The sequence below is a fragment of the Scyliorhinus torazame genome, chromosome 10 (assembly GCF_047496885.1).
Source record: "Scyliorhinus torazame isolate Kashiwa2021f chromosome 10, sScyTor2.1, whole genome shotgun sequence".
In the NCBI taxonomy this organism is placed as follows: Eukaryota; Metazoa; Chordata; class Chondrichthyes; order Carcharhiniformes; family Scyliorhinidae; genus Scyliorhinus; species Scyliorhinus torazame.
The window spans coordinates 62,247,603-62,275,375 of record NC_092716.1 but is presented as its reverse complement, the minus strand read 5'-3'; the positions used below and the strand labels follow the sequence as shown (position 1 = coordinate 62,275,375).

General features: G+C 48.2%; 1 protein-coding gene across 1 annotated transcript in view; it reads left to right on the top strand.

Annotated features, from left to right (window-relative positions):
* Positions 1–27,773, top strand: part of LOC140430223 (ATP-binding cassette sub-family C member 12-like) — a 244,029-nt gene that overhangs the window by 189,782 nt on the left and 26,474 nt on the right. Inside the window, exons 19-20 of the mRNA XM_072517656.1 lie at positions 15,086–15,223; positions 15,343–15,529. Coding sequence (XP_072373757.1) covers positions 15,086–15,223; positions 15,343–15,529 — 325 coding nt within the window. The remainder of the gene's footprint in view (positions 1–15,085; positions 15,224–15,342; positions 15,530–27,773) is intronic.

Genomic DNA, 27,773 nt, shown 5'->3' with positions numbered 1-27,773 from the left:
GTCATCCCCACACCCCCACTACTTGCCTTCAAACAACCGCGCAACCTCAAACGAACCATTGTTTGCAGCAAACTACCCAGTCTTCAGAACAGTGACCACGACACCACACAACCCTGCCATGGCAATCTCTGCAAGACGTGCCTGATCATTGACATGGATACCACTATTACACGTGAGAACACCACCCACCAGGTACGCGGTATGTACTCGTGCGACTCGGCCAACGTTGTCTACCTCATACGCTGCAGGAAAGGATGTCCCGAAGCGTGGTACATTGGCGAGACCATGCAGACGCTGCGACAACGAATGAACGGACATCGCGCAACAATCACCAGGCAGGAATGTTCCCTTCCAGTCGGAGAACACTTCAGCAGTCAAGGGCATTCAGCCTCTGATCTCCGGGTAAGCGTTCTCCAAGGCGGCCTTCAGGACGCGCAACAACGCAGAATCAATGAGCAGAAACTTATAGCCAAGTTCCGCACACACGAGTGCGGCCTCAACCGGGACCTGGGATTCATGGCATTACATTCATCCCCCACCATCTGGCCTGCGAAATCCTACCAACTGTCCTGGCTTGATGTAATTCACACCTCTTTAACCTGGGGTTACCCCATCTCTGGATCTGTAAAGATTTAATCACCTGCTAATGGTCGAATTCCAAGCATTGTTTGGCATCTTTGAATTTGTCTATATATGTGTTTCTGGAACATACCTCTTCATTCACCTGAGGAAGGAGCAACGCTCCGAAAGCTAGTGACATCGAAACAAACCTGTTGGACTTTAACCTGGTGTTGTAAGACTTCGTACTGTGCTCACCCCAGTCCAACGCCGGCATCTCCACATCAAGGTCTCCAATGCAAGGGAGTTAGATCCCACGCCTTGGTTAGATCTCGGGAATGCACATTAGAGTGAGACTAGCCGTCTCACTCTAATATGCAGATTTCCCAGAAAGTGATCCCGCTGACAATCACATCACAACATTAACAAAGGAAAGTACAGCACAGGAACAGGCCCTTCGGCCCTCCAAGCCTGCGCCGACCATGCTGCCCGTCTAAACTACAATCTTCTACACTTCCTGGGTCTGTATCCCTCTATTCCCATCCTATTCATGTATTTGTCAAGATGCCCCTTAAATGTCACTATCGTCCCTGCTTCCACCACCTCCTCCGGTAGCGAGTTCCAGGCACCCACTTCCCTCTGTGTAAAAAACCTGCCTCGTACATCTCCGCGAAATCTTGCCCCTCGCACCTTAAACCTATGCCCCCTAGTAATTGACCCCTCTACCCTGGAGAAAAGCCTCTGACTATCCACTCTGTCTATGCCCCTCATACCACCTCAATCAGGTCACCCCTCAACTCCGTCGTTCCAGTGAGAACAAACCGAGTTTATTCAACCGCTCCTCATAGCTAATGCCTTCCAGACCAGGCAACATCCTGGTAAATCTCTTCTGCACCCTCTCTAAAGCCTCCCCTTCCTTCTGGTAGTGTGGCGACCAGAATTGAACACTATACTCCAAGTGTGGCCTAACTAAGGTCCTATACAGCTGCAACATGACTTGCCAATTCTTATACTCAATGCCCAATACCGTGAGCAATTTTGGGCCCCACACCTCAGGAAGAACATACTGGCACTGGAGCGGGTCCAGCGGAGATTCACACGGATGATCCCAGGAATGGTAGACCTAACATACGATGAACGTCTGAGGATCCTGGGATTATATTCATTGGAGTTTAGGAGGTTGAGGGGAGATCTAATAAAAACTTACAAGATAATGAATGGCTTAGATAGGGTGGACGTAGGAAAGTTGTTTCCATTAGCAGGGGAGACTAGGACCCGGGGGCACAGCCTTAGAATAAAAGGGAGTCACTTTAGAACAGAGATGAGGAGAAATTTCTTCAGCCAGAGAGTGGTGGGTCTGTGGAATTCATTGCCACAGAGGGCAGTGGAGGCCGGGACGTTGAGTGTCTTTAAGACAGAAGTTGATAAATTCTTGATTTCTCGAGGAATTAAGGGCTATGGAGAGAGAGTGGGTAAATGGAGTTGAAATCAGCCATGATTGAATGGTGGAGTGGACTCGATGGGCCAAATGGCCTTACTTCCGCTCCTATGTCTTATGGTCTTATGGTCTTATGCCCCGGCTAATGAAGGCAAGCATGTTGTATGCCTTCTTGACTACCTTCTCCACCTGTGTTGCCCCTTTCAGTGACCTGTGGACCTGTACACCTAGATCCCTCTGACTTTCAATACTCGAGGGTTCTACCATTCACTGTATATTCCCTACCTGCATTAGACCTTCCAAAATGCATTACCTCACATTTGTCCAGATTAAACTCCATCTGCCATCTCTCTGCCCAAGTCTCCAAATGATCTAAATCCTGCTGTATCCTCTGACAGTCCTCAGCGCTATCCGCAATTCCACCAACCTTTGTGTCGTCTGCAAACTTACTAATCAGACCAGTTACATTTTCCTCCAAATCATTTATATATACTACGAACAGCAAAGGTCCCAGCACTGATCACTGCGGAACACCACTAGTCACAGCCCTCCAATTAGAAAAGCACCCTTCCATTGCTACTCTCTGCCTTCTATGACCTAGCCAGTTCTGTATCCAGCTTGCCAGCTCATCCCTGATCCCGTGTGACTTCACCTTTTGTACCAGTCTACCATGAGGGACCTTGTCAAAGGCCTTACTGAAGTCCATATAGACAACATCCACTGCCCTACCTGCATCAATCATCTTTGTGACCTCTTCAAAAAACTCTATCAAGTTAGTGAGACACGACCTCCCCTTCACAAAACCATGCTACCTCTCGCTAATACGTCCATTTGCTTCCAAATGGGAGTAGATCCTGTCTCAAAGAATTCTCTCCAGTAATTTCCCTACCACTGACGTAAGGCTCACCGGCCTGTAGTTCCCTGGATTATCCTTGCTACCCTTCTTAAACAAAGGAACAACACTGGCTATTCTCCAGTCCTCCGGGACATCACCTGAAGACAGTGAGGATCCAATGATTTCTGTCAAGGCCTCAGCAATTTCTTCTCTAGCCTCCTTCAGTATTCTGGGGTAGATCCCATCAGGCCCTGGGGACTTATCTGCCTTTATATTTTTCAAGACGCCCAACACCTCGTCTTTTTGGATCTCAATGTGACCCAGGCTATCTATACACCCTTCTCCAGACTCAACATCCACCAATTCCTTCTCTTTGGTGAATACTGATGCAAAGTATTCATTTAGTACCACGCCCATTTCCTCTGGCTCCACACATAGATTCCCTTGCCTGTCCTTCAGTGGGCCAACCCTTTCCCTGGCTACCCTCTTGCTACCCTTTTGCGAGATTGCATTACATCTCGTGAGGTGTGGCGAGTCGGGTAGATCCCGAAAGTGGGATCACCCAGCATCTACTGGTCGCGTTGCGTCGCACTGCTTTGCGGGTGCAGCACGACATGTCGATCCTGCCCAGAATCTTAGATGATTACAGCACAAAATTAGGCCATTTGGCCATTCTGCCTGTGCTGGCTCTTTGAAAGAACATTTGTGCTTAAAGAACAAAGAAAGGTACAACACAGGAACAGATCCTTCGGCTCTCCGGGTCTGCATCGACCATGCTGCCTATCTAACCTAAAACCTTCTACACTTCTGGGGTCTGTATCCCTCTATTCCCATCCTATTCATGTATTTTCAAGATGTCCCTTAAACATCACTGTCATACTGCTTCCATCACCTTCTCTGACAGCGGGTTCGAGGCTCCCACTACCTTCTGTGTGAAACATTTCTCTCGCACATCTCCTCAAAAATTTGCCCCTCGCACCTTAAATCTATGTCCCCTACTCCACCCTGGGAGAAAGCCTCTGACTATCCAGAAGTCTGACATCCCTATTTTCTGTACATGATCTTGCATATTCCTTATTTAACTGTCAAAGTCTCTTTTAAAATTATTTGTGGAATCAGCTGCCACCACCTTTTCAGGAGGAAAATTCTGTATCCCAACAACTGAGTGAAAACATTTCTTCTCATCTCCTCTCTCTATCTTTAACGAATGAATTTCAATCCATGGGGCGAGATCTTCCAGCTCTTCACCTCAAACCGTGTGGTTCAATGGAAAATCCTATTGACAGCAGCAGGACCAGAAGATCCCGCCGCCGGCCAATGGCAGGCCGCCTCCCACCGCCGAGAAACACGCCACAGGGTGGCCATAGAATCTCACCCATGACCTCTAGTTATTGACCTACTCAACAGATGAAATAATTTTTCTCTACCTACTCTATCAAAACCTCTCATTGCCTTGAAAGCCCCGACCGTGTTACTCTCTAACTTCTGTCAGAAAGAGAACAGACCCAACTTATCCAATCTTACCGGGTAACTCTGGTAACATCCTTAATCTTCTCTGTAGACCTTTTTAAGGCCTCTACATCTTTTCTGACGTGTGGTGCCCAGAATTGGTCACATACTGAGGGATAACCAGAAGTTTATACATTTCCAGCATGATCCCTTTGCTTTTACATTCACCTCCTTTACTTATAAACCCAAGTAACCCATATGTTTTTATAATCAATTTAACAACTAGCCCTGCAATATTTAAGGCTGGTGTATATGGGCACCAAGATCTCTCTGCTTCTTCAGAATTGTGTTACATATCAAATACTTTCTTTCCACAGTAGTGCTCCCAAACTGCATCACTTCCTACTTTTCCTCATTGAACTTCATTGTTATGCTTCTGCCCATTTCATCATCCTGCCTTTGTCTCAACAATTCTCATCACTACCACGTTTTGTATCAACTATAAACATTCGCTGGGAGAACTGAGTAAACTATTTGAGATTCATGCGGTGCTAGACTGAAGCTCTCCCCACAGTTCAGCGAAATCCTGATGTTGAGGCGCCGAACCAAGACACGGCATTTACTTTTGGAAATTTGATGTGAGCCAAACTAAGTTCAGATTTGCAACTGCAGGTTAGTTTGGACTGGTGCCAGTTTTTGAATTCTTTACTTCATGTGCCCTTTCAAGTAACAACACACATGATTGGAGAGCCAAAATGTGCTTCAGTACCTGTGTGAGTATCATATCAAAAGAGTATACTATATTGTAACACAATTCTAAAGATACAGAGAGACCTTGGTGCCCATATACACAACCCATAAGCAATAGGAGGAAGATTTTCTGATTTTTATTTCTGGTTATTGGCTGATTCACCACACATGGCTTGAGGAGAGCAAGAATGTGCTTAACACCTGACAGCTTGTGCCTGAGCATGGTTCCAACGTGTGTTATGAGACAGTTGCTCGTTTTAGCCTTAGTTAACTTATTCTTATTCTGTCACCTTTGCTCATGAGTCGCCAGGTATCTTTCTGATACCGCCACGTGGTTCAAGTCCAAGTAATGATTAATAATGCAACACACCACATAGTAAGAGTTAAATCAACGCTCATTTATTATATACAGCAATTAATACTTATACAATAATCCTACTTCTAGACTACTACCTACCACTAAAGGCCAATACTTAACTTTGGAAATGGCCCACCAGGTCAGGGAAACGAATGGTCTTTCGAATTGGTTCTGAGCCCGCGGGATTCAAAAGCTGGTACAAGTCGATAGTCAGGAGCGCCTATCTGGTAGCGATCGCTGGAGTAACACTTACAGTTTCTTGTAGAAGGGTCTCGAAGGTTGCGAGCAGGAAGAGAAGGGTCGAGTTGAACTTGGCCCCTATTCTTATAGTCCCCAGGGGCTTCCCGCCTCTCGGGGTGGACCTTGTACCTGGTTCCAAGTGATTGGACTTGGTCCCAATCACTTGGTTCGATATGCTCCAATACTGGAGCGATTCCTTGATCGGGGGGTGGTCGTTTACCTTTCTTTGTGTCAGCCCCTGCTGGCGCCGAAAGGTCTGGATCGGCTTTCAATTGCTAATTTGTAGCAATTGTTCCCGGGGATGGCTGATTAAAATGCAGATGGCTGGGTTGTTGTGATGTTGATGGCTGCAGGTATCGGTCTGGACTGCCTTCCCCAGAGGCGAATACACTGTTTTACCTGCAGCTGTCCGTTTGAGTCCTGTTGGCTGATTTTCCCATCAGCCTCTTTCGTTCGCCATTTTAAATCGGGGTTTAACCATTCTAATCGGGAATCAGCCATTTTACGTGGCTACAACCCCTCCTTGTGATCCTAACGTGAAGCGTGAAGGATCACATCACTTTGTTCCTTTCCATTCCCTGACCGGGGTGGACACCTCCTACATGGCCTCTGCTCTGACCCTAGCTATGCACAAAAAATGTTACCTAACAATTCTAAGGGCGCTTTGTCAGACAGGGACATGCATTACAAAATAACAAACTTGGAACCTCTAATTTATCCTTATTACACTATACTCGCGAAACATTGCATTATCCTATCTTCCTAAAACATACAACAAACTCACATCATTCCATATAATCTTTCCTGGCTTGGCAGTCAAGCTCACGATCATACAAGGTTTTTTTTTTCATGAAAGGTTTTGTACATCTTTTTATTTACAGCAATAACGCAAGTGAATGCACTTTATTGTTTTTATTATAGATTGCGGGGGTCGCGGGTCTGGTCGTAACCGAATATAGGGGATCTGATCCGATATACCAGGGTTCGAGCGCGGTACGCTCTCCTTCTCCACTTACATAGGCGCATAGTCTGCACTACACAGCAGATTATCGCCAATGCTAACAGTGCTTCTATCACGTAGGACAGGGAGTACCAGGTTATGAACTTGGCACACCAGGAAGATGCAGTGTCGCTGGTGACTGGGCTCTGGGTACTGCAGGGCAGTGAAACATTAACGGCAGGGGGGTTTGGAGTAATGGGGTCCGCGTTCCCACGCAACCAAATGTCCAATAAAAAAATGTTGATCACGATGAAGGAAGTCCTCATGGCTGTCCTCTTTCCTTTTCTTTCTTTGAGTGCTCTTTATTTTTTCCGATCCTGGAGCTCTGTAAAACAAGCATTGTATCTGTAACTACCTTTGTTTAATATCCGGTATGCTAGTGTGTCTATCCTTTGGTGCCAATTATTCCCTTATAATTGGTCACTATGTGTGACTCCCTCATTTTTTTCCAAAAAACAAATGTTAGGAAACGGCACACTTCCCAATCATGAACCAGTGCTGATTTATCATCCTAATGTTCCTGGATGTAAACAGCAGTTGGCAGCAACCTAAAGGTCACCTAAACAAATAAAAACTTTTTGAAATGAAAAATGTCAAATGAGGTGCATATGGGTCGCGACGGGTAAGATTTGGATGCAGTCCCCGGGTAGGACGGCTACCAATGCCGTATCTCCCCTACCCGAGCGTGTTTGACCAACGGGGGGGTCCCCAGACAGGGCGGGTCTCACGCCGTTTCTCCACTTCCTGAGCAACCGACAAGAACGGGCAAAAATGTAGTCATCGTGGTGGGGCTGCCATAGTGGTTCTATCCCTTGAACCAAAAGAGCAGTTACGATCGGGCGTCTGATACCCGAACAAGTATCAGCTGAAAAACTAGTTCCACTGAACAAGTGAGTGGTATCTGCAGATAAGTTGGTTCCGCTGAAGAAGCGGCTGGAAAAAAAATTCTCCTGTCGATCGAACAACACTAAACAAACGTACGAACAACAGAAAACATCCTGCAGGTTCCATCAGGAAGGACAACACTTTTCCCAAGCGTTTCCTTTAAACATCATGTGGACACCTCAGTTCTCGGTTGCAAACAGGGTCGCAAAGGGGTTGGCGGCTTGGGAGTCAGACTCGAGGTCGTCCCCTTCTCCCGGGTGCCAAACTCTGGAGTGGAAAGGGCTGCTTGGTGTGAGTTGGCGTTGCTCTCATTGTTGCGGACGAGTCTGTAGGAGTTGTCGCGGTGCCAATAGGTTGTGTCGAGTTGTGTGGGGACAAAGTCGGGGTCATCCGTGTGGTTCGGTGGTCGGTGGTGGGATTTATTTAGAAAAGTGATCAGGAAGGGATCACTTGGATCGAATTCGGAGTCGCTGGGTGTGGGTCCGGTTGCATGGGGATAGTAGGGAGGCGTGCTGTGGCTATCGTCCGAGTCACAGTCGCTGTCTCTGCTGCTACAGTCTGTGGGCGTTCCGGGGCAGAGTGTATATTTTGGGGGTGGAGTCGAGGTCGAGTCCGTGGCTGGGCTGGACGTGGTGGGGGTTGGGCGGGTTACGTTGGCTGTGGGCGGGGTGTGCTCTGCTGCGTCAAGCATGACGTGGTGTGCTTGGTTCGACTGTGTTCCATAAGCCTTTAACTGGTTTATATGAAACCACGCAGTCTTACCATTCGGGTACTTTATTTTGTAAATGGATGGGCTTACTTTATCCGCAATGGAATATGGACCCGAGTATTTTGGAGACAGGAATGTGCTGGGGTTATATACAGACAGCATCACTTGCTGTCAAATATCATACTCCGTTGCATGCACTGCCTTATCGAAACAAGCCTTGCTCTGTTTCTTTTTGGTGCCCAGTTTTACTGCGGCTGCTAACTGAGCCGTTTTTACATTAGCAACTAATTGCTCCACGGCTTTCTCGTGGGTGAGGGCCGTTACTTCGGGGCTGGTCAGGTCTAAACCTAACAAGTATTCTGTCCCTTTCATGGGGCGTCCGGTCATGAGTGTGTGTGGGGTGTAACCTGTGGAGGTGGAAACAGTGTTACGCAAAAACATCAGCGCAAAAGGGAGGACTGAGTCCCAAGTGGTGTTGTTATGCTGGACCATTTTTCTGAGGGTGGTTTTTAGGGTCCGATTCATGCGCTCCATGATACCACTCCACTGTGGGTGGTACGCAATGTGGAATTTTTGGGTGATGCCAAATATCATGAGGACGTTCTGCATGACGCATCCCGTAAAGTGAGAACCTTGGTCCGATTCAATACTGCGGGGGAGTTCCCATCTTGTAAAGATGTGGTGGGTTAGGATCTTGGCTGTGGTTTTTGCGGTGTTGGTGCGGGCTGGAAATGCTTCCACCCATTTTGTAAAGGTGTCTATGACCACCAGTACATATTTATAGCCATTCCTGCAAGGGGGCAATGGACCTATAAAATCAATCTGGAGGTTAGTCCAGGGGCCGTTAACGGGTCGGGTGTGGCTGAGTTGGGCCTTTTTGGCATATCTGTCGGGGTTGTTCTGCGCACAGATAAGGCAATTCTCAATGTAATGGCTTACATCTTCCTTGAGATTTGGCCACCAACAAAGCTGTTTGAGGTGGGCTGTAGTGGTATCGATTCCCTGATGTCCATGACCATCATGAAACAAACAAATCAATTGGTTCCTGTCCTGCTCAGGAACTACATAAAGGGTGTCCTTTAACACCACACCGTCATGTGTGGTCAGTGTATTTCTGAACCTCTCGTAGGAGGCTGGAAACTTTCCTTTCACAATCTCCGAGAGATCGCTGTCCTGCTTCTGGGCCTCTACTAGATCCTCAATTATAGTCGGCGTGACCTGAACTGCACTCACTGGCGCACTCACTGGCGCGCTTTCGGGGGGTTTCCAAAAATACCCATGTCTGGAACCTGCCTTAGCCAGTGCGTCGGCTTTTACATTTCCAGGGGGGGGAGGAACGATGGTGGCTGCGGACCTTTATAATGCCAAAAGCCCTGTTCTGGGCTTTCTCTAAGATATGGCGGAGTAATGGGGCTGAGGGGAGGGGTTTCCCATCTGCGGAAACAAATCCTCTTGCTTCCCACAGGGGCAGAAATTCTGTAAGGCTGTTACAGACATAGAGGCTGTCTGAGTATATGTCTGCTGGGCTGGGGAAGGAATCCGGGTCCTCTACTATATATGCAATGGCCGCAAGCTCTGCTGCCTGCTCGCCTAAGTGTCCGGGGAGTTTTAACGCTATTTCCTCGAGGGCATGTCCCTGCGCATCCTCAACATAGATCCCGCAACCTGTTATGCGTTGCCCATCTAAGACTGTGGAAGATCCGTCCACATAAATCTTAATGGGTTCACACGTGTCTGTGTGCGGGGTGCTCTGAGATGAATTTCCTATCTTTCTGGGGGGTGTTTTTGCTATAAAGGGGCCTGTGTTATGGTGTGGAGAGATGTTCTCACATTCATGAGGGGTTCCGGGGTACCTCAAATTGTCCGCTAAGTATGTGTGTGTCTTTGTCCGTTTTACTGGGATGTCCCGTCCCTGCAAGAGAAGGGTCCATCTAGCTGCGTGTATTTGGCTGACCGTCCTTGAGTCGTCCGTCCAGTAAAAGTTGGGTGGGGGTGTGTTCGATCAGAATGGTGATGGGGTTCAGTCCGGTAATGTATGAAAAGTACTGAACTGCCCAGAAAACTGCGAGCAGGTGCCTCTCACAGGCTGAAAATCCCTGCTCCACAGCATCTAAAAGTCGGGAGGCGTAAGCTACGGGTCTTAACTGGTCGTCCCATTCCTGGAGGAGCACGGCTGAAAGGGTGCAGTCTGTGGTCGCTACCTCTATTGCGTAAGGGGAAAGCGGGTCTGGAACTTGTAGTGCGGGGGCGGCTATGAGTACCTGTTTTAATGATTCCACAGCATCCGTATGCTGCGGAAGCCATTCCCAGGGCGCTCCTTTCTTTAGGAGGTCTGAGAGGGGCGCTGCCTTTCTGGCGAAACCATCAATGTGGTTTCGGCAGTAGCCAACCAGTCCTAAAAACGACCGGAGGGCTGAAATGTTCTGGGGAAGGGGCAATTTAGCGATCGAGTCAATTCTTTTGTGCTCGATCTCGTGTTTACCATGCGTGATAATTGTTCCCAAATATACCACTTTTTCTTCCAAAATCTGGGCCTTTTTGGGGTTGACTTTACAACCAATGGAATGTAACAATTCCAGGAGTTGGGACAGAAGCTCAATGTGCTCTTCCTTAGTGTCTGTCTGCAGTAGTAGATCATCTACATACTGTACCAGACATTCGGGGCGAGAAAATTTCGCTAGTCCATTTGCCAGCTGTCGGTGGAAAATGGAGGGGGAGTTGTGGAAGCCTTGTGGCAGGCATGTCCACGTGTACTGCTGCACTTTAAAGGTGAAGGCAAATTTGTATTGGCACGCCTTTGCCAATGGAATGGACCAGAATCCATTACTGATGTCCAAAACCATGAAGTCGCAGGAATTGAGTCCCTGCTTGAGCATGTTCTCGGGACTTGTTGCTACTGTGGGGGCTGCTGCGGGGGTGACTTTATTGAGTTCCCGATAATCAATGGTCAGGCACCATGATCCATCGTGCTTTCTCACTGGCCAAATCGGGGCATTATTAGTGGAGGCTACTGATCTAAGTACGCCCTGCTCTAATAAGCTCTCTATAACTTTTAGGATTTCTCCCTCTGCTTCTAGGGGGAATCCGTACTGTTTTGGGGGTCTAGGGTCAGGTCCTGTTACTTGTACGGAGCCAGTCATCCGTCCACAGTCGTGCTTGTGGGTCGCGAATGCTGCCCTGTTCTTTTGCAGGACTGCCCTAACCTGTCGGTCCGTACTAAGCGTGGTCGGGTTGAACCAAAATCCGCCTACTGCGCTAATTTTGTTCATGTAGTCCACTATGTTGAGCGTTGCGGGGGCTCTAGCGGATTTCGCCATCTTCCAGACACACTGGTTGACTGGATCGAAGGATAGGTGGTGGGAATTCATAAAGTCGATTCCCAGAATGTGTTCTGCTGTGTGGGGCAGGTCTACTAAAACTACGGGGTGTTTGGTGGTGATGGTTCCTATTTGAATGGGTACAGGGGCTGTGATGTGTCCCTGCTGTGAGTGGCCTGTAAAGTCGCTGAGGGTGATAGTGGCTGTAGTGGGCCACGTGTCCTTTTGAAATAGGGTGGAGGAATTTATGGTGGTTCGGGACCCTCCTGTGTCCCAAAGAAATTCGATAGGCTGTCCCCGAATTTTCGCTGCGACTACGGGTTGTCCTGACCTATCCCAAAGTGTGTCGCAGACCCAACTGGGGGAGCCCGTACACCGTCAGTCCATTCCGGTCAAGTCCGTCTGATCCGCATGGGCGCTAACGCTGTGGTTGGGCTCTGTCTTTTTCTTAATCAGAGCGCCTGTTTGTTGGGCTTTTTGGGGCCATTGCACTCTTTCGCGAAATGTCCCAACTGTCCGCAGTTGTAACATTCTTGTGACTTGGGTCTGGGGCTGTTCTTTCCCTCATTTACCCAGGCAGGGTTGTGAGGTGTGGCTTTTACTGCCTGCATGTCTGCGGCGGCTTGCTTTTCCTCGGTGGTTTTAGCTGTGGGTTTACTCTGAACAGACTGCTCGCAAACGCGGGACAATCTTTTAACCACCCACTTCTCGTCATGGGCCTCTTCTGAGGGGTCATAACTGGTACAGGCATTCTGGCCTGCATCTGTGGCCTGGGAGATAAGGGTGCGGGTCCATTTGGCCATATTGTCTGGGGACAAATGGGCACGGTCTATGTCTCCAAAAACGGCTGCAAAGTGAATCCACAGGCGTACTGCGAACGCTGTGGGGTGCTCCGACTTCTTCTGCCTACACTAATTGAGGCCATCTACGGGGTCACCCCGGTTATACCCGATCGCATCCAGGATCGCGGTGTGCATTTCTGCAAGGGTGCCTCCTCCTACGTTCTGTGGGTCGGGAAGGGCTGCTGCTACCGATGGATCTAAACTTAGAACCATGAGCTTTACATGCTCTCTCTCATCCAGGCCGTACATGTTCGCCTGATGTTTGACGGTGGCAAAGAAATGGTGGGGGTCTGCGGCGGGGAGGAACGGTGTGATCTTTGCACACGCGTCCCGTAATTGGGTCACTGTTAAGGGGGTGGAATATAGAAGTTCCGCATCGTCCGATGTGGCTGTGCGGTGGGTGGTTGCAGGGTTCATTGGAGCCTGAACTACCTGTTGTGTGGGGGGTTGGGGTGCTTTGGGGCTTTCGCTGCGCACATGTTCCCTGAACATATCTCTGCGCTGTTTCTTGTAACTCTTACCAATCAGGGCCGTCTTCCTGGTCTAACTTTTCCCCAAAGGTTTCTTGAAATCCTTTCTGGACAGAAAGCAGTGACTGAAGCTCTGCAATCTGCTTCCGGCACTTTGCATGGTCTATTGTGCTCTGTCTTTGTTCTGTGGTGGCAGCGTGGAACGCTCTCAAGGCTGCCTTGAGATCACTACATTGTTTCTGTAGCGTCTCCACCTGCTTTTCTGTTTCTTTCCTTACCAGGACTGCACGCTGCGTGTCCTGATAGGCCTTTTCATACTGGGATTGGAAACTGCTTAAATGCGCCAGACAAGACTGGTGACCCCGTTTGGCGTCAGCCACCTCTTCATCCTTTGCTGCTAATTTCCTTCTTAACTCTAAATTCTCTTTCTCAACCTCGCATACATCGACTTTGCTCATCCGATGTATGCCCTCTACTTCTTTGCGGAGCGGCTTGACGACCTCCTCTGTGCCTCGCAATTGTGCCAGACAGGACACGATTGCCATCGGCTTGCGAGCTTTCGCTAAGCTCTTTTTATGTATCTCGCTCAGGTTCTCCCTCCAAGTATGCCCTATACTTCCAGGACCTGATTCTTCATTATCGCAGAAATCATTCCACATGGGCCATCCTTTGTCCTTGAGATATTTCCGGATTTCCTCTTCCCAAATGGGACGCTGTCCCACTCTACTGCTGCTGGTCGCTGCGACCACAAGTTCCTCAGGGTTCATGATGCGCTGCATTGCCTGCATGGCCATCTTTCCTTTCCGCTTGCTTCGTTTAAATTTGGAACAGGGGGCTACGGTGGTGTCGTAGATCCGGGTACGACTTGCGCTAATTTCCGAAAATACAGACTTCCGACAGTTTTGACGCAACAAAATCTATCAGTTTTACCTTATAGCCCTGTTAGTTACGCATGCATACACACACTTCCGAATTATGACTATTAATCAGAACCGCTTGAACACTTGTGGTTTTTTTGTTTCCAATTGGATTCTAATTCAAAATTTCTTGGGTTCTCCCGGAGTGGTTTTCCACTTCTAGATCGGGTCCCGTCAGGATGTCGCCAAAATGTTGCTCGTTTTAGCCTTAGTTAACTTATTCTTATTCTGTCACCTTTGCTCATGAGTCGCCAGGTATCTTTCTGATACCGCCATGTGGTTCAAGTCCAAATAATGATTAATAATGCAACACACCACTTAGTAAGAGTTAAATCAACGCTCATTTATTATATACAGCAATTAATACTTATACAATAATCCTACTTCTAGACTACTACCTACCACTAAAGGCCAATACTTAACTTTGGAAATGGCCCACCAGGTCAGGGAAACGAATGGTCTTTCGAATTGGTTCTGAGCCTGTGGGATTCAAAAGCTGGTACAAGTCGATAGTCAGGAGCGCCTATCTGGTAGCGATCGCTGGAGTAACACTTACAGTTTCTTGTAGAAGGGTCTCGAAGGTTGCGAGCAGGAAGAGAAGGGTCGAGTTGAACTTGGCCCCTATTCTTATAGTCCCCAGGGGCTTCCCGCCTCTCGGGGTGGACCTTGTACCTGTTTCCAAGTGATTGGACTTGGTCCCAATCACTTGGTTCGATATGCTCCAATACTGGAGCGATTCCTTGATCGGGGGGTGGTCGTTTACCTTTCATTGTGTTAGCCCCTGCTGGTGCCGAAAGGTCTGGATCGGCTCTCAATTGCTAATTTGTAACAATTGTTCCCGGGGATGGCTGCTTAGTATGCAGATGGCTAGGTTGTTGTGATGTTGATGGCTGCAGGTATCGGTCTGGACTGACTTCCCCAGAGGCGAATACACTGTTTTACCTGCAGCTGTCCGTTTGAGTCCTGTTGGCTGATTTTCCCATCAGCCTCTTTCGTTCGCCATTTTAAATCGGGGTTTGACCATTCCAATCGGGAATCAGCCATTTTACGTGGCTACAAGACACAGTAGCCACCAGGATGTGATCTTCAGATTTCTAAGCACCCACTGTTATAATCTTTCAAGCCGTGCTCTGAAAGTACACAAATGTCCACTCCTGGAATTATCCTCATCAATATCTAGCAGCTGGTGCCATTGACAGAGCAGATCTATATGTCCTCTTGGTTCTTATTGTACGGAATAATGAAGCAAGGGAAAGTCATTTAAAGTCAGGGAGAGAATCTATACAAAATAAATCCTAAATGTTGTTTCCAATGCAGACTTTTTCAAAAAGGCATCAATGAACTGAAGAGAATAGAGAATATTAGCAGATCGCCATGGCTCTCTCACATTACCTCAAGTATTCAAGGCATGAGCACAATTCATGCCTATAATAAAACAGATGAGTTTATTGAGCGGTAAGTGAAGCTTTTTATATCTCTGATAGCCTGCTCAACACAGTGAAATGTGATCAATCTTCTACAGCCATGTATTAATCTCAAGTTGTCAAAAGTGGTGTGCTTTATTCTTTTTACAGATATAAAGACTTAAGTGATAAACATTCTAGCCATTTTTTACTGTTTAACTGTTCCATGCGATGGCTCTCTCTGAGGATCGATTGGCTCACAGCTCTCCTGACTCTTATTGTGGCTCTCTTTGTCGTCTTGAGTCCTGACTCAGTTCTTGCATCAAATAAGGGACTTGCTTTGTCATATGCTACTCAGGTGAGGAAACTAATTCCATGTTTCTCTTTTTGTTTATCCTAACTGATCTCTTGAAGTATAGCACACTTGTTTCTGAGATAGCAATAGAATTCTGTTAAAAACTAACTTCAATACATTTTAAGATTTTACTATTCAATGAAAAATATATCTCCATCAACAAGAAAATGTTGAAAATAAAGACACTTCCTCAACTATATGATACAAGATTTGTTTTAAAAATCTGTGCCTTACACAAACAGTCCATGTTCAATATTGTTCTGGGAAAATTCATTCCTAAAAACCATACCCCATTTGTAAAAAGGGGAGTAAATGTTTTGAATTTATAACTGATAAATTTATAAATGTATAATGGTTTGCATACAGCCAAATGAGGAAGAAAGTCCAGAATAAAAAGAGCAGGAAGGGTGACTGACTAGGTTCTTAGCAGATAAGATAATCCTCTGGCTCTGGGAGTCTTCAATGGAGTTAAATTGTTTCACTTGATCGATCAACAGAATTAAATATATTTCTCATATTCCATATCTTAGCTTACTGAATGGATATTATTGTAACATAACACTGTATTCCATTTGCTGTCAATGGTGAAAAAAATGTCACTAGCTGAAGACCTTGAAAAGGTTGCCACAAAGGTTAAGAGGGGTCTAGAGCAGTGTTTTTCAATTTTTTTCCCCGGGATCCACTTTTATCAACCGGCGGACTTTCGGGACCCATGCCAGCCGACATTCATGATACATGGCAGCTGACATTAGCGACCCACGCCGGCCAACCTTCACGACACACCATTTTGCTTACCTTTAATGCGGCAGATGAGCCTGCTTGGTCCTCACGATCTCTCTTGCTCCATCATTCAGTGTTACATTTCTGCTAAGGACTTCAGCTGACGATTTAAGTTCTTGCTGCATGCTTTTGAAAAAAATCAAGAGGTTTGTCCTTAAACTCGTCATGCTTAGTCTTCAAATGCCTTTGAAGATTTGAGGGCTTTAAATTTTATTTGTCAGTACTTCCCTGCATATAACATACATGGGCTTTGCATCCTGATTTGCATTGGCACAATTAGCATCATACCTCAAGAAATCATCTTTATACTGCCTTGCTCAGCCCATTTACCCCCCCCCCCCCCCTTCCACCGTTCTGTGCGCGGTGACCAGCACACAGTCCAGCCTCGCGTCGCCTGCCCCTTCAAACACCACAATCAATCGGGGACTGTCCACGGCCGGCATTCTTAAAAACCAGTCACGGCAGTTGGGAACTTCTTCACCCGATCGGGAACGCTACAACCGATCGCTCCACGGCCCTCCCGACACCGACCCGCGACCCACCTGCGGGTCGCAACCCTGAGATTGCAAAGCCCTGCCTGTAGGCAGTCCTAAAGTGTAATCACTGTTGTAATGTAGGGAAAGTGCTGAGATATTGAAATATACTATATAAATTCAAGTTATCTCTTTTTTACCTATGTCTAGAATTTTTTTTTAAAAATTCACCAAAACACCTACAATTAGAAAGCACCACCTCTGCACAACTATTCCATTATTACAAAAAGGGAGAATATTTTGACTGCACTTTCGAAGTTCTGTTTGCAACTTACAGAATGAGCTTGTGAGAGTTGACAGTGCACGGTAGCACAGTGGGTAGGTCGCACTGTTGCTTCACAGCGTCAGGGTCCCAGGTTCAATTCCCAGCTTGGGTCACTGTCTGTGTGGAGTCTGCCCGTTCTCCCCATTCTGCATGGGTTTCCTCCGGGTGCTCCGGTTTCCTCCCGCAAGTCCCGAAAGACGTGCTGTTAGGTCATTTGGACATTCTGAATTCTCCCTCTGTGTACCCGAACAGGCACTGGAATGTGGCGACTAGGGGCTTTTCACAGTAACTTCATTGCAGTGTTAATGTAAGCCTACTTGTGACAATAAAGATTATAAAATAAATAATAAAACAATTCTGCCTCTGCCAGACTTTCAGAGAAAATAACAACCTCATTGCAGTTTCTCATTTGGTTACAAGATGCTTCTGAGAGTCAGTTTGTAAAACCAATGTGAGTTTCGCATTAAAGACAATTCTTACTGTTCCTCAGTGCCTTTACAAATGTGAACACTAGCAGAATGAATAGTTTGATCACGTAGATGCTAACTTCACTTAATTTTACTGGTTGGTACAATCTGTACTTTATTGTGTCAGGAAAATTACCCTATCACCAGGATAAAAAGGTCTCATATATTGAATACTGTATGCTATGGCTAACATGGTGATAAAGGAGAATTCTTAAATTAGATTGTCCCCTGTTCTGTCCTATCAAAAGAAATAAGCTTGAAAGCTTACAGTTCAGGACCTGTCTCCACTTGATTATAAGAAGGTGTGAAGCCTGCTTGTTCTTGGAAAGGGCCAATCTGCCAAGTGTTTTTAATTATTTTTCAGGCCAATTTATTTTTATAAATTTAGAGTACCCAATTAATTTTTTCCACTTAAGGGACAATTTAGCGTGGCAATCCACCTATCCTGCACATCTTTTGGGTTGTGGGGGCGAAACCCATTCAAACGCGGGGAGAATGTGCACACTCCACACAGACAGGGACCCAAAGCCGGGATCGAACCTGGGACCTCGGCGCCGTGAGGCAGCAATGCTGACCATTGTGCCACTGTGCTGCCTACAGGTTCCACCATGGGAGATGCGGCAGGCGAACCAAAATTCCATGGACTTTCGGTAGACCGGAAGATCCTTGTCGTGGATGGGGCTCCATATTGGAACTACATCTGTCCTCTACCTTTTCGAGGAGGTCACTAAGATGATTGATGCAGGTAGGGCAGTAGATGTTGTCTATATGGACTTCAGTAAGGCCTTTGACAAGGTCCCTCATGGTAGACTAGTACAAAAGGTGAAGTCACACGGGATCAGGGGTGAACTGGCAAGGTGGATACAGAACTGGCTAGGCCATAGAAGGCAGAGGGTAGCAATGGAGGGATGCTTTTCTAATTGGAGGGCTGTGACCAGTGGTGTTCCACAGGGATCAGTGCTGGGACCTTTGCTCTTTGTAGTATATATAAATGATTAGGAGGAAAATGTAACTGGTCTGATTAGTAAGTTTGCAGACGACACAAAGGTTGGTGGAATTGCGGATAGCGATGAGGACTGTCTGAGGATACAGCAGGATTTAGATTGTCTGGAGACTTGGGCGGAGAGATGGCAGATGGAGTTTAACCTGGACAAATGTGAGGTAATGCATTTTGGAAGGGCTAATGCAGGTAGGGAATATACAGTGAATGGTAGAACCCTCAAGAGTATTGAAAGTCAAAGAGATCTAGGAGTACAGGTCCACAGATCACTGAAAGGGGCTACACAGGTGGAGAAGGTAGTCAAGAAGGCATACGGCATGCTTGCCTTCATTGGCCGGGGCATTGAGTATAAGAATTGGCAAGTCATGTTGCAGCTGTATAGAACCTTAGTTAGGCCACACTTGGAGTATAGTGTTCAATTCTGGTCGCCACACTACCAGAAGGATGTGGAGGCTTTAGAGAGGGTGCAGAAGAGATTTACCAGAATGTTGCCTGGTATGGAGGGCATAAGCTATGAGGAGCGATTGAATAAACTCGGTTTGTTCTCACTGGAACGAAGGAGGTTGAGGGGCGACCTGATAGAGGTATACAAAATTATGAGGGGCATAGACAGAGTGGATAGTCAGAGGCTTTTCCCCAGGGTAGAGGGGTCAATTACTAGGGGGCATAGGTTTAAGGTGAGAGGGGCAAAGTTTAGAGTAGATGTACGAGGCAAGTTTTTTACGCAGAGGGTAGTGAGTGCCTGGAACTCACTACCGGAGGAGGTAGTGGAGGCAGGGACGATAGGGACATTTAAGGGGCATCTTGACAAATATATGAATAGGATGGGAATAGAGGTATACGGACCCAGGAAGTGTAGAAGATTGTAGTTTAGTCGGGCAGTATGGTCGGCACGGGCTTGGAGGGCCGAAGGGCCTGTTCCTGTGCTGTACATTTCTTTGTTCTTTGTTCTTTGTACCAACACATAAAACCTGAATAAGGGCAAAGACATGACATACGAAAATAAAAATGAAGAAGGATTAGACCACACAGTCCCTCAAACCATTTAATATTATGGTTGATCAATTTCACTTTTCTAACTAATCCTCATGCCCCTTGACAGAGAGAGTTCCTGCCACTGGTCTGGCCCTGCCCATCATTTGTCTTACAAGTCCCAAAAGACGTGCTTTTTAGGTGAATTGGACATTCTGAATTCTTCCTCTGTGTACCCAAATAGATGCCGGAGTGTGGCAAATAGGGGATTTTCACAGGAACTTCATTGCAGTGTTAACGTAAGCCTACTTGTGATAATAATAAAGATTATTATTATTACAAGGTAAACAAGAAGCTTCCAGATAGACTGAAAACCTAACACACCTGGGAGAGTCCCCAAGGAATTTAAAGGCTGGTATATATCTAAATTGTTCAAAGAGAAAATACCGCAGATGCTGGAAATCTGAAAAAAACAGAAAATGCTCTTAATACTCAGCAGGATTGGCAGCGTCCATGGATAGAAACCGAGTTAACGGCCTGGCTCTTCAAAACATAGTAAGAAGTCTTACTACACCAGGTTAAAGTCCAACAGGTTTGTTTCAATGTCACTAGCTTTCGGAGCACTGCTCCTTCCTCAGGTGAATGAAGAGGTATGTTCCAGAAACACATATATAGACAAATTCAAAGATGCCAAACAATGCTTGGAATGCGACCATTAGCAGGTGATTAAATCTTTACAGATCCAGAGATGGGGTGACCCCAGGTTAAAGAGGTGTGAATTGCATCAAGCCAGGACAGTTGGTAGGATTTCGCAGGCCAGATGGTGGGGGATGAATGTAATGCGACATGAATCCCAGGTCCCGGTTGAGGCTGCACTCATGTGTGCGGAACTTGGCTATAAGTTTCTGCTCGGCGATTCTGTGTTGTCGCGCGTCCTGAAGGCCGCCTTGGAGAACGCTTACCCGGAGATCAGAGGCTGAATGCCCTTGACTGCTGAAGTGTTCCCCGACTGGAAGGGAACATTCCTGCCTGGTGATTGTTGCGCGATGTCTGTTCATTCGTTGTCGCAGCGTCTGCATGGTCTCGCCAATGTACCACGCTTCGGGACATCCTTTCCTGCAGCGTATGAGGTAGACAACGTTGGCCGGGTTGCACGAGTATGTACCGCGTACCTGGGTGGTGGGTGGTGTTCTCACGTGTAATAGTGGTATCCATGTCGATGATCTGGCATGTCTTGCAAAGATTGCCATGGCAGGGTTGTGTGGTGTCGTGGTCACTGTTCTGAAGACTGGGTAGTTTGCTGCAAACAATGGTTCGTTTGAGGTTGCGCGGTTGTTTGAAGGCAAGTAGTGGGGGTTTGGGGATGACCTTGGCAAGATGTTCATCGTCATCAATGACGTGTTGAAGGCTGTGAATATGATGACGTAGTTTCCCCGCTCCGGGGAAGTACTGGACGACGAAGGGTATTCTGTCGGTTGTGTCCCATGTTTGTCTTCTGAGGAGGTCGGTGCGGTTTTTCGCTGTGGCGCGTTGGAACTGTCAATCGATGAGTCGAGTGCCATATCCCGTTCGTACGAGGGCATCTTTCAACGTCTGTAGATGGCTGTTACGCTCCTCCTCGTCTGAGCAGATCCTGTGTATACGGAGCGCTTGTCCATAGGGAATGGCTTCAAAACATGGCCTAGAATCCTCTAACTCAGATAGTGTTCGGTCCCAATCCCATAATGTAAATGCACTCATTGGGACAGAGGTGAAGTTGGCCCTCAATTAGTTACACTGAGATGTCTGCAGAGTGAAAGCAGCAAAGGCAGCTGCCTTGCAGAACAGGGCAGGCATCACCTCGGAGGACCAACAGCCAGGGGCGGATCTACTATGAAACTAATGAAGTTTAAGCTTCAGGGCCCCTAATCCCGGAGGGGCCCCAGAAGCGACTTTAGTCCACATTGCTTAAAAATTTTGGGTCTACTGTATGAGAAGGGTTTTAAAAAAATAATAATATTAATAATAGTGTAATTCAATACAAAATAATAGTTAAAATAAAAATTTAAAGGTTATTAAAGTATCATATAGTCTAGCCGTAAACGAAAAAATGTTCAAATTAAGGATGTTTCATTCTAAATATATTTAATATAAAATACTTATAAATAATTTAAAACACTATTAACATTTATGACAGAAATACAAACAGTAGATGACGTGTCGTAACAAAAAAGGGGAGCCGTTGAACAGGCAATCACAATGCTAACGTGAATTTTCAACGTGATAGCACTCGTGATAGCGATCTAGACAAGAATTTTTTTCAATAAAGTGTTCATAAGGATACAATATTTTAACTACCCCTCCTCAAAAATAAATGTTATATTTAGAAAAGTAAGGTAAGTAATAAAGGTGAAATATCGAAGAGGTTGACCCATTTTTACATGAACATCTCGAGAAATGTAAAAATGAAAAAGTAAATGCTACTTACCCGTGTATGAAGAATTGATAGAAATCATGGGAAAACATGAGCAAGCTGAAATTGTGAATCAAATCAACAACCTAGACACCAAATACTACTCTATTATTGTTGACTCAACGCCTGACCTGACACATGTTGACCAGCTGGTAATTGTGGTTCGATACTGCTATAATGGAAAACCCCGTGAGAGATTTTTAACATTTTTACTGATAGAAAACCATTCATCCACAACCTTGTTCAACAAAATACAACAAGTCGACTTCCGGTTGCGGCGATGACCAGCTAAGCCGCACGTTTCGGCGGCTCCAGCTCGAACGGACCTTCGGGCTCTCTTAAGAGCCCCAACGGGGAATTTTTTCGGGACGAAACCCGGTGTGGGGGTGAGGCAACAGGGAGTCCCCCCCAGCGGAAAAAATATATATTGGCGGCGGCGGCCAGATCTCGGGGAATCCTCGAGGGCAGCGGCAGAAGGAAGAAAGGAGCAAGATGGCGGCGGAGGGAGCCCAGGCGACATGGGGACTGGACCAGGATGAATTCTTAAGACGGTGTGTGGAGCTGCTAAAAAAGGAGGTGCTGGCCCCAATGCTACAAGCAATTGAGGGGCTTAAAGAGACACAAAAGGCCCAGGAGATAGAGCTCCGTGTGGTGGAGCAGAAGGTGATTGACAACGAGGACGAGATCCTGGGCCTAGCGGTCAAAATGCAGACGCACGAGGCGCTCCATAAGAAGTGCACCGAAAGGATTGAAGTCCTGGAAAACAGATCACGGAGAAAGAACCTCCGGATCCTGGGTCTCCCCGAGGGAGTGGAAGGAGCTGACGACGGAGCTTACACGAGCACGATGCTACGCTCGCTAATGGGAGCTGAGGCCCCCTCGGGCCCCTTGGAAGTGGAAGGGGCCCATCAGGTCCCTGCGAGGAGACCAAAGGCTGGAGAACCACCTAGGGCGATGATCGTGCGATTTCACCGCTTCAATGACAGAGAGGTGGTTCTGAGATGGGCCAAGAAGGTACGAAGTAGTAGATGGGAGAATGCGGTGATACGAGTGTATCAGGATTGGAGTGCGGAGGTGGCGAGAAGGAGGGCGAGCTTCAATCGAGCAAAGGAGGTGCTGCACAAGAAGAAAGTGAAGTTCGGGATGTTGAAGCCGGCGCGACTGTGGGTCACGCACCAGGAGAGGTATTACTATTTCGAAATGGCGGAAGAAGCATGGACCTTCATTAAAAACGAGAAACTGGATCAGAACTGAGGGACTGATGTTGGAGGGGAAACGACAATGCTGATGTATATAGAGATGTAAATTGGGGAGGGGGGGACATTGAGAAATGTGGGCGCCGGTGGGGGGGAAGAAGAGACACAGGCGGGGGATGGGGAATGGGAGTGGGGCGGTAGGGGGAGCTGCGCCATGAGGGGCGGGACGGCTCTAGAGAGCGCGGGGTTTCTTTTTCTCTTTCCCGCATCAGAAAGATGATGGCGGGAAGATAGGCGCAAGGTGGATGGGAGTTCCTCACACGGGGGGGTCAAGGAGAGAGCAGGAGAAGCCGGGGTCAGTTGAAGTCAGCTGACTTTCGGAAGCAATATGGGGGGAGTAGCCATGCTAGATGGGGATCTAGCGGGAGGTGGGGACAACTGAGTTGCTGCTGCTGCGATCGAAAGGGAACTGGTAAGAGAAAAGGTGGGCGGGGCGGGAATGCACCGCCTGGGGGACGGGTGGGTGCACGGAACCGGGACGTGGGACTGGCCCAGAGAGGGTGACGACTAGTCGACAGGGGAGGGAGGCGGGCAGCCCCCCAGTCCGGCTGATCACGTGGAACGGGAGAGGCCTAAATGGGCCGATTAAGAGGGCCCGAGTGTTCGCGCACTTAAAAGGACTGAAGGCAGACGTGGCCATGCTCCAAGAGACGCATCTGAAGGTGGCGGACCAGGTTAGGTTAAGGAAAGGATGGGTGGGACAGGTGTTCCACTCAGGGTTGGACGCAAAGAATAGAGGGGTGGCCGTATTGGTGGGGAAACGGGTGTCGTTCGAGGCTAGGAACATTGTAGCGGACAGCGGTGGCAGATATGTGATGGTGAGTGGCAGACTGCAGGGAATGGAGGTCGTGTTGGTTAATGTATATGCCCCGAATTGGGATGATGCGGGATTTATGAAGCGGATGCTGGGACGTATCCCGGACCTGGAGGTAGGAAACCTGGTACTAGCGGGGGGGTACTTCAACACCGTGCTGGACCCAGGGTTAGATAGATCTAGATCTAGGACCGGAAGAAGGCCGGCAGCGGCCAAGGTGCTTAGGGGGTTTATGGACCAAATGGGGGGAGTGGATCCATGGCGATTTGCTAGGCCGCTGGCCAAAGAGTTCTCCTTTTTCTCCCATGTCCATAAGGTATACTCCCGGATAGATTTCTTCGTTTTGGGAAGGTCACTGATTTCGAGGGTGGAAGGAACTGAGTACTCAGCCATAGCTGTTTCAGACCATGCCCCACACTGGGTGGATCTGGAACTAGGAGAGGAGAGGGAGCAGCGTCCACTCTGGCGACTGGATGTGGGATTATTGGCGGATGAGGGAGTCTGCGGAAGGGTGCGGGGATGTATCGAAAGGTACCTGGAGGCCAACGATGATGGGGAGGTCCGAGTGGGGGTAGTATGGGAAGCACTGAAGGCGGTGGTCAGGGGAGAGTTGATCTCCATCAGGGCTCACAAGGGGAAAACAGAGGCCAAAGAAAGGGAAAGATTACTGGGAGAGATTCTGAGGGTAGATAAAAAATATGCTGAGGCCCCGGATGAAGGACTATACAGGGAGAGGCGACGACTCCAGACGGAGTTTGACCTGCTGACCACAGGGAGGGCAGAGGCACAGTGGAGGAAGGCACATGGGATGAGATATGAATATGGGGAAAAGGCGAGTCGCCTGTTGGCCCACCAGCTTCGAAAGAGGACAGCGGCGAGGGAGATAGGGGGAGTTAGTGATGAAACGGGAGCCACGGTGCGGAGAGCAGGGAAGATAAATTAGGTGTTTAAGACCTTTTATGAGAGGTTATATAGGTCCCAACCCCCGGAGGGAAAAGAGGGGATGCCGCAGTTCCTGGACCAACTAAGTTTCCCGAAGGTGGAGGAGCAGGAGGTGGAGGGCCTGGGGGCGCCAATTGAGGTGGATGAGGTGACCAAAGGGCTGGGGAACATGCAGGCAGGGAAGGCCCCGGGACCAGATGGGTTCCCGGTGGAATTTTATAGAAAATATGTGAACTTGTTGGCCCCGCTGCTGGTAAGAACCTTTAACGAGGCCAGAGAAGGGGGGACCCTACCCCCGACAATGGCGGAGACGACGATATCACTAATCTTGAAGCGAGATAAAGACCCGCTGCAATGCGGGTCCTATAGGCCTATCTCACTCCTAAATGTGGACGCCAAGTTGCTGGCAAAGGTGCTGGCAATGAGGATAGAGGATTGTGTCCCGGGGATGGTGCACGAAGACCAGACAGGGTTCGTAAAGGGGAGACAATTGAATGTCAACGTGCGACGGCTATTGGGGGTGATAATGATGCCCCCAGCAGAGGGGGAGGCAGAGATAGTGGCGGCAATGGATGCAGAGAAGGCATTTGATAGGGTAGAGTGGGAGTATCTATGGGAGGTGCTGAGGAGGTTCGGGTTCGGGGAGGGGTTTGTCAGCTGGGTTAAACTCCTCTATGGGGCCCCAATGGCAAGTGTAGTCACAAATCAGCAAAGGTCGGAGTATTTTCAACTACACAGGGGAACAAGACAGGGATACCCGCTATCCCCATTACTGTTCGCACTGGCAATTGAACCACTGCCCATAGCGCTGAGAGACTCCAGGAAATGGAGAGGGGTGGTTAGAGGGGGAGAGGAACACCGAGTGTCACTCTACGCGGATGACCTACTGCTGTATGTGGCGGATCCAGTGGAGGGGATGACAGAGGTCATGCAGATATTGAGGGAGTTTGGAGATTTCTCGGGATATAGGCTTAACATGGGGAAGAGTGAGCTTTTCGTGATACACCCTGGGGACCTGAGTAGAGGGATAGATGGCCTGCCGCTAAGGAGAGTGGAAAGAAACTTCCGATACCTGGGGATTCAGATAGCCAGGAGCTGGGGAACCTTACACAGACTCAATCTGACTCGGCTGGTGGAACAAATGGAAGAGGATTTCAAAAGGTGGGACATACAGCCGCTGTCACTGGCGGGCAGAGTGCAGGCGATTAAGATGATGGTCCTCCCGAGGTTCCTATTTGTGTTCCAATGTCTCCCTATATTGATCACTAAGGCCTTTTTCAAAAAAATAGATAGGAGCATCATGAGCTTCGTGTGGGCAGGGAAGGCCCCGAGGGTAAGGAGGGGGTTCCTACAACGTAGCAGAGACAGAGGGGGACTGGCGTTGCCGAATTTGGGCGACTACTACTGGGCCGCCAATGTGGCGATGATCCATAAATGGATGATAGAGGGAGAGGGGGTGGCGTGGAAAAGGCTGGAGATGGTGTCCTGCAAAGGAACGAACTTAAAAGCGCTGGTGACGGCGCCATTACCGCTCTCCCCGAAAAGGTTTACCACGAACCCAGTGGTGGCGGCAACATTAAATATCTGGGGGCAATGGAGGCGACAGAGGGGTGTGTTGGGAGCCTCGGTGTGGTCCCTGATCAGGAACAACCATAGGTTTGCCCCAGGGAGGCTGGACGGAGGGTTCCAGAGCTGGCACCGGGCAGGAATCAGGAGAGTGGGAGACTTATTTATAGATGGGACGTTTGCGAGTTTGGAAGCGCTAGAGGAAAAGTATGAGCTGCCCCTGGGAAATATCTTTAGGGAAAATCAGGTGAGAGCATTCACGAGACAACTGGTGAGGGAATTTCCGCTGCTCCCGACACAAGGGATCCAGGACAGGGTGCTTTCGGGGGTGTGGGTCGGGGAGGGCAAAGTGTCCGAGATATACCGGGAGATGAGAGAAGAAGGGGAGGAGCTGGTAGAAGAACTGAAGGGAAAATGGGAAGAAGAGCTCGGGGAGGAGATTGAGGAGGGTTTGTGGGCTGATGCCCTAAGTAGGGTAAATTCCTCCTCCTCGTGTGCCAGGCTTAGCCTGGTCCAATTTAAGGTGCTACATAGAGCACACATAACTGGAGCGAGGTTGAGCAGGTTCTTCGGAGTGGAGGACAAATGCGGGAGGGGCGGGGGAAGCCCGGCGAACCACACATATGTTTTGGTCGTGTCCGGCACTGGAGGGGTATTGGAGGGGAGTGGCGGGAGTGATCTCGAAGGTGGTGAAGGTCCGGGTCAAGCCAAGCTGGGGGTTAGCTATATTTGGGGTAGCGGATGAGCCGGGAGTGCAGGAGGCGAAAGAGGCCGATATTGTAGCCTTTGCATCCCTAGTAGCCCGGCGTAGGATTTTACTCATGTGGAAGGAAGCGAAACCCCCCAGCGTGGAGGCCTGGATAAATGATATGGCGGGGTTCATAAAACTGGAGTGGATGAAGTTTGCGCTGAAAGGATCGGCTCAAGGGTTCACCAGGCGGTGGCAACCGTTCCTCGACTATCTAGCGGAACGCTAGGGGGAAGATAGATAGCCAGCAGCAGCAGCCCGGGGTGGGGGGGGGGGGGGGGGAGGGGGGGGAAGGGGAGGGGGGGGGGAAATTGTTTGTGTTCTAGATGGGGAGAGGGGCTGGGGGAGCATTACTTCGTGTTATTTGGTTAGTTTACTATATTATTTAAACAATGTTATATATCAGTTATCACGTTACCGTTTTTGTTGATTTGTAAGGGGAAAAATTGTGT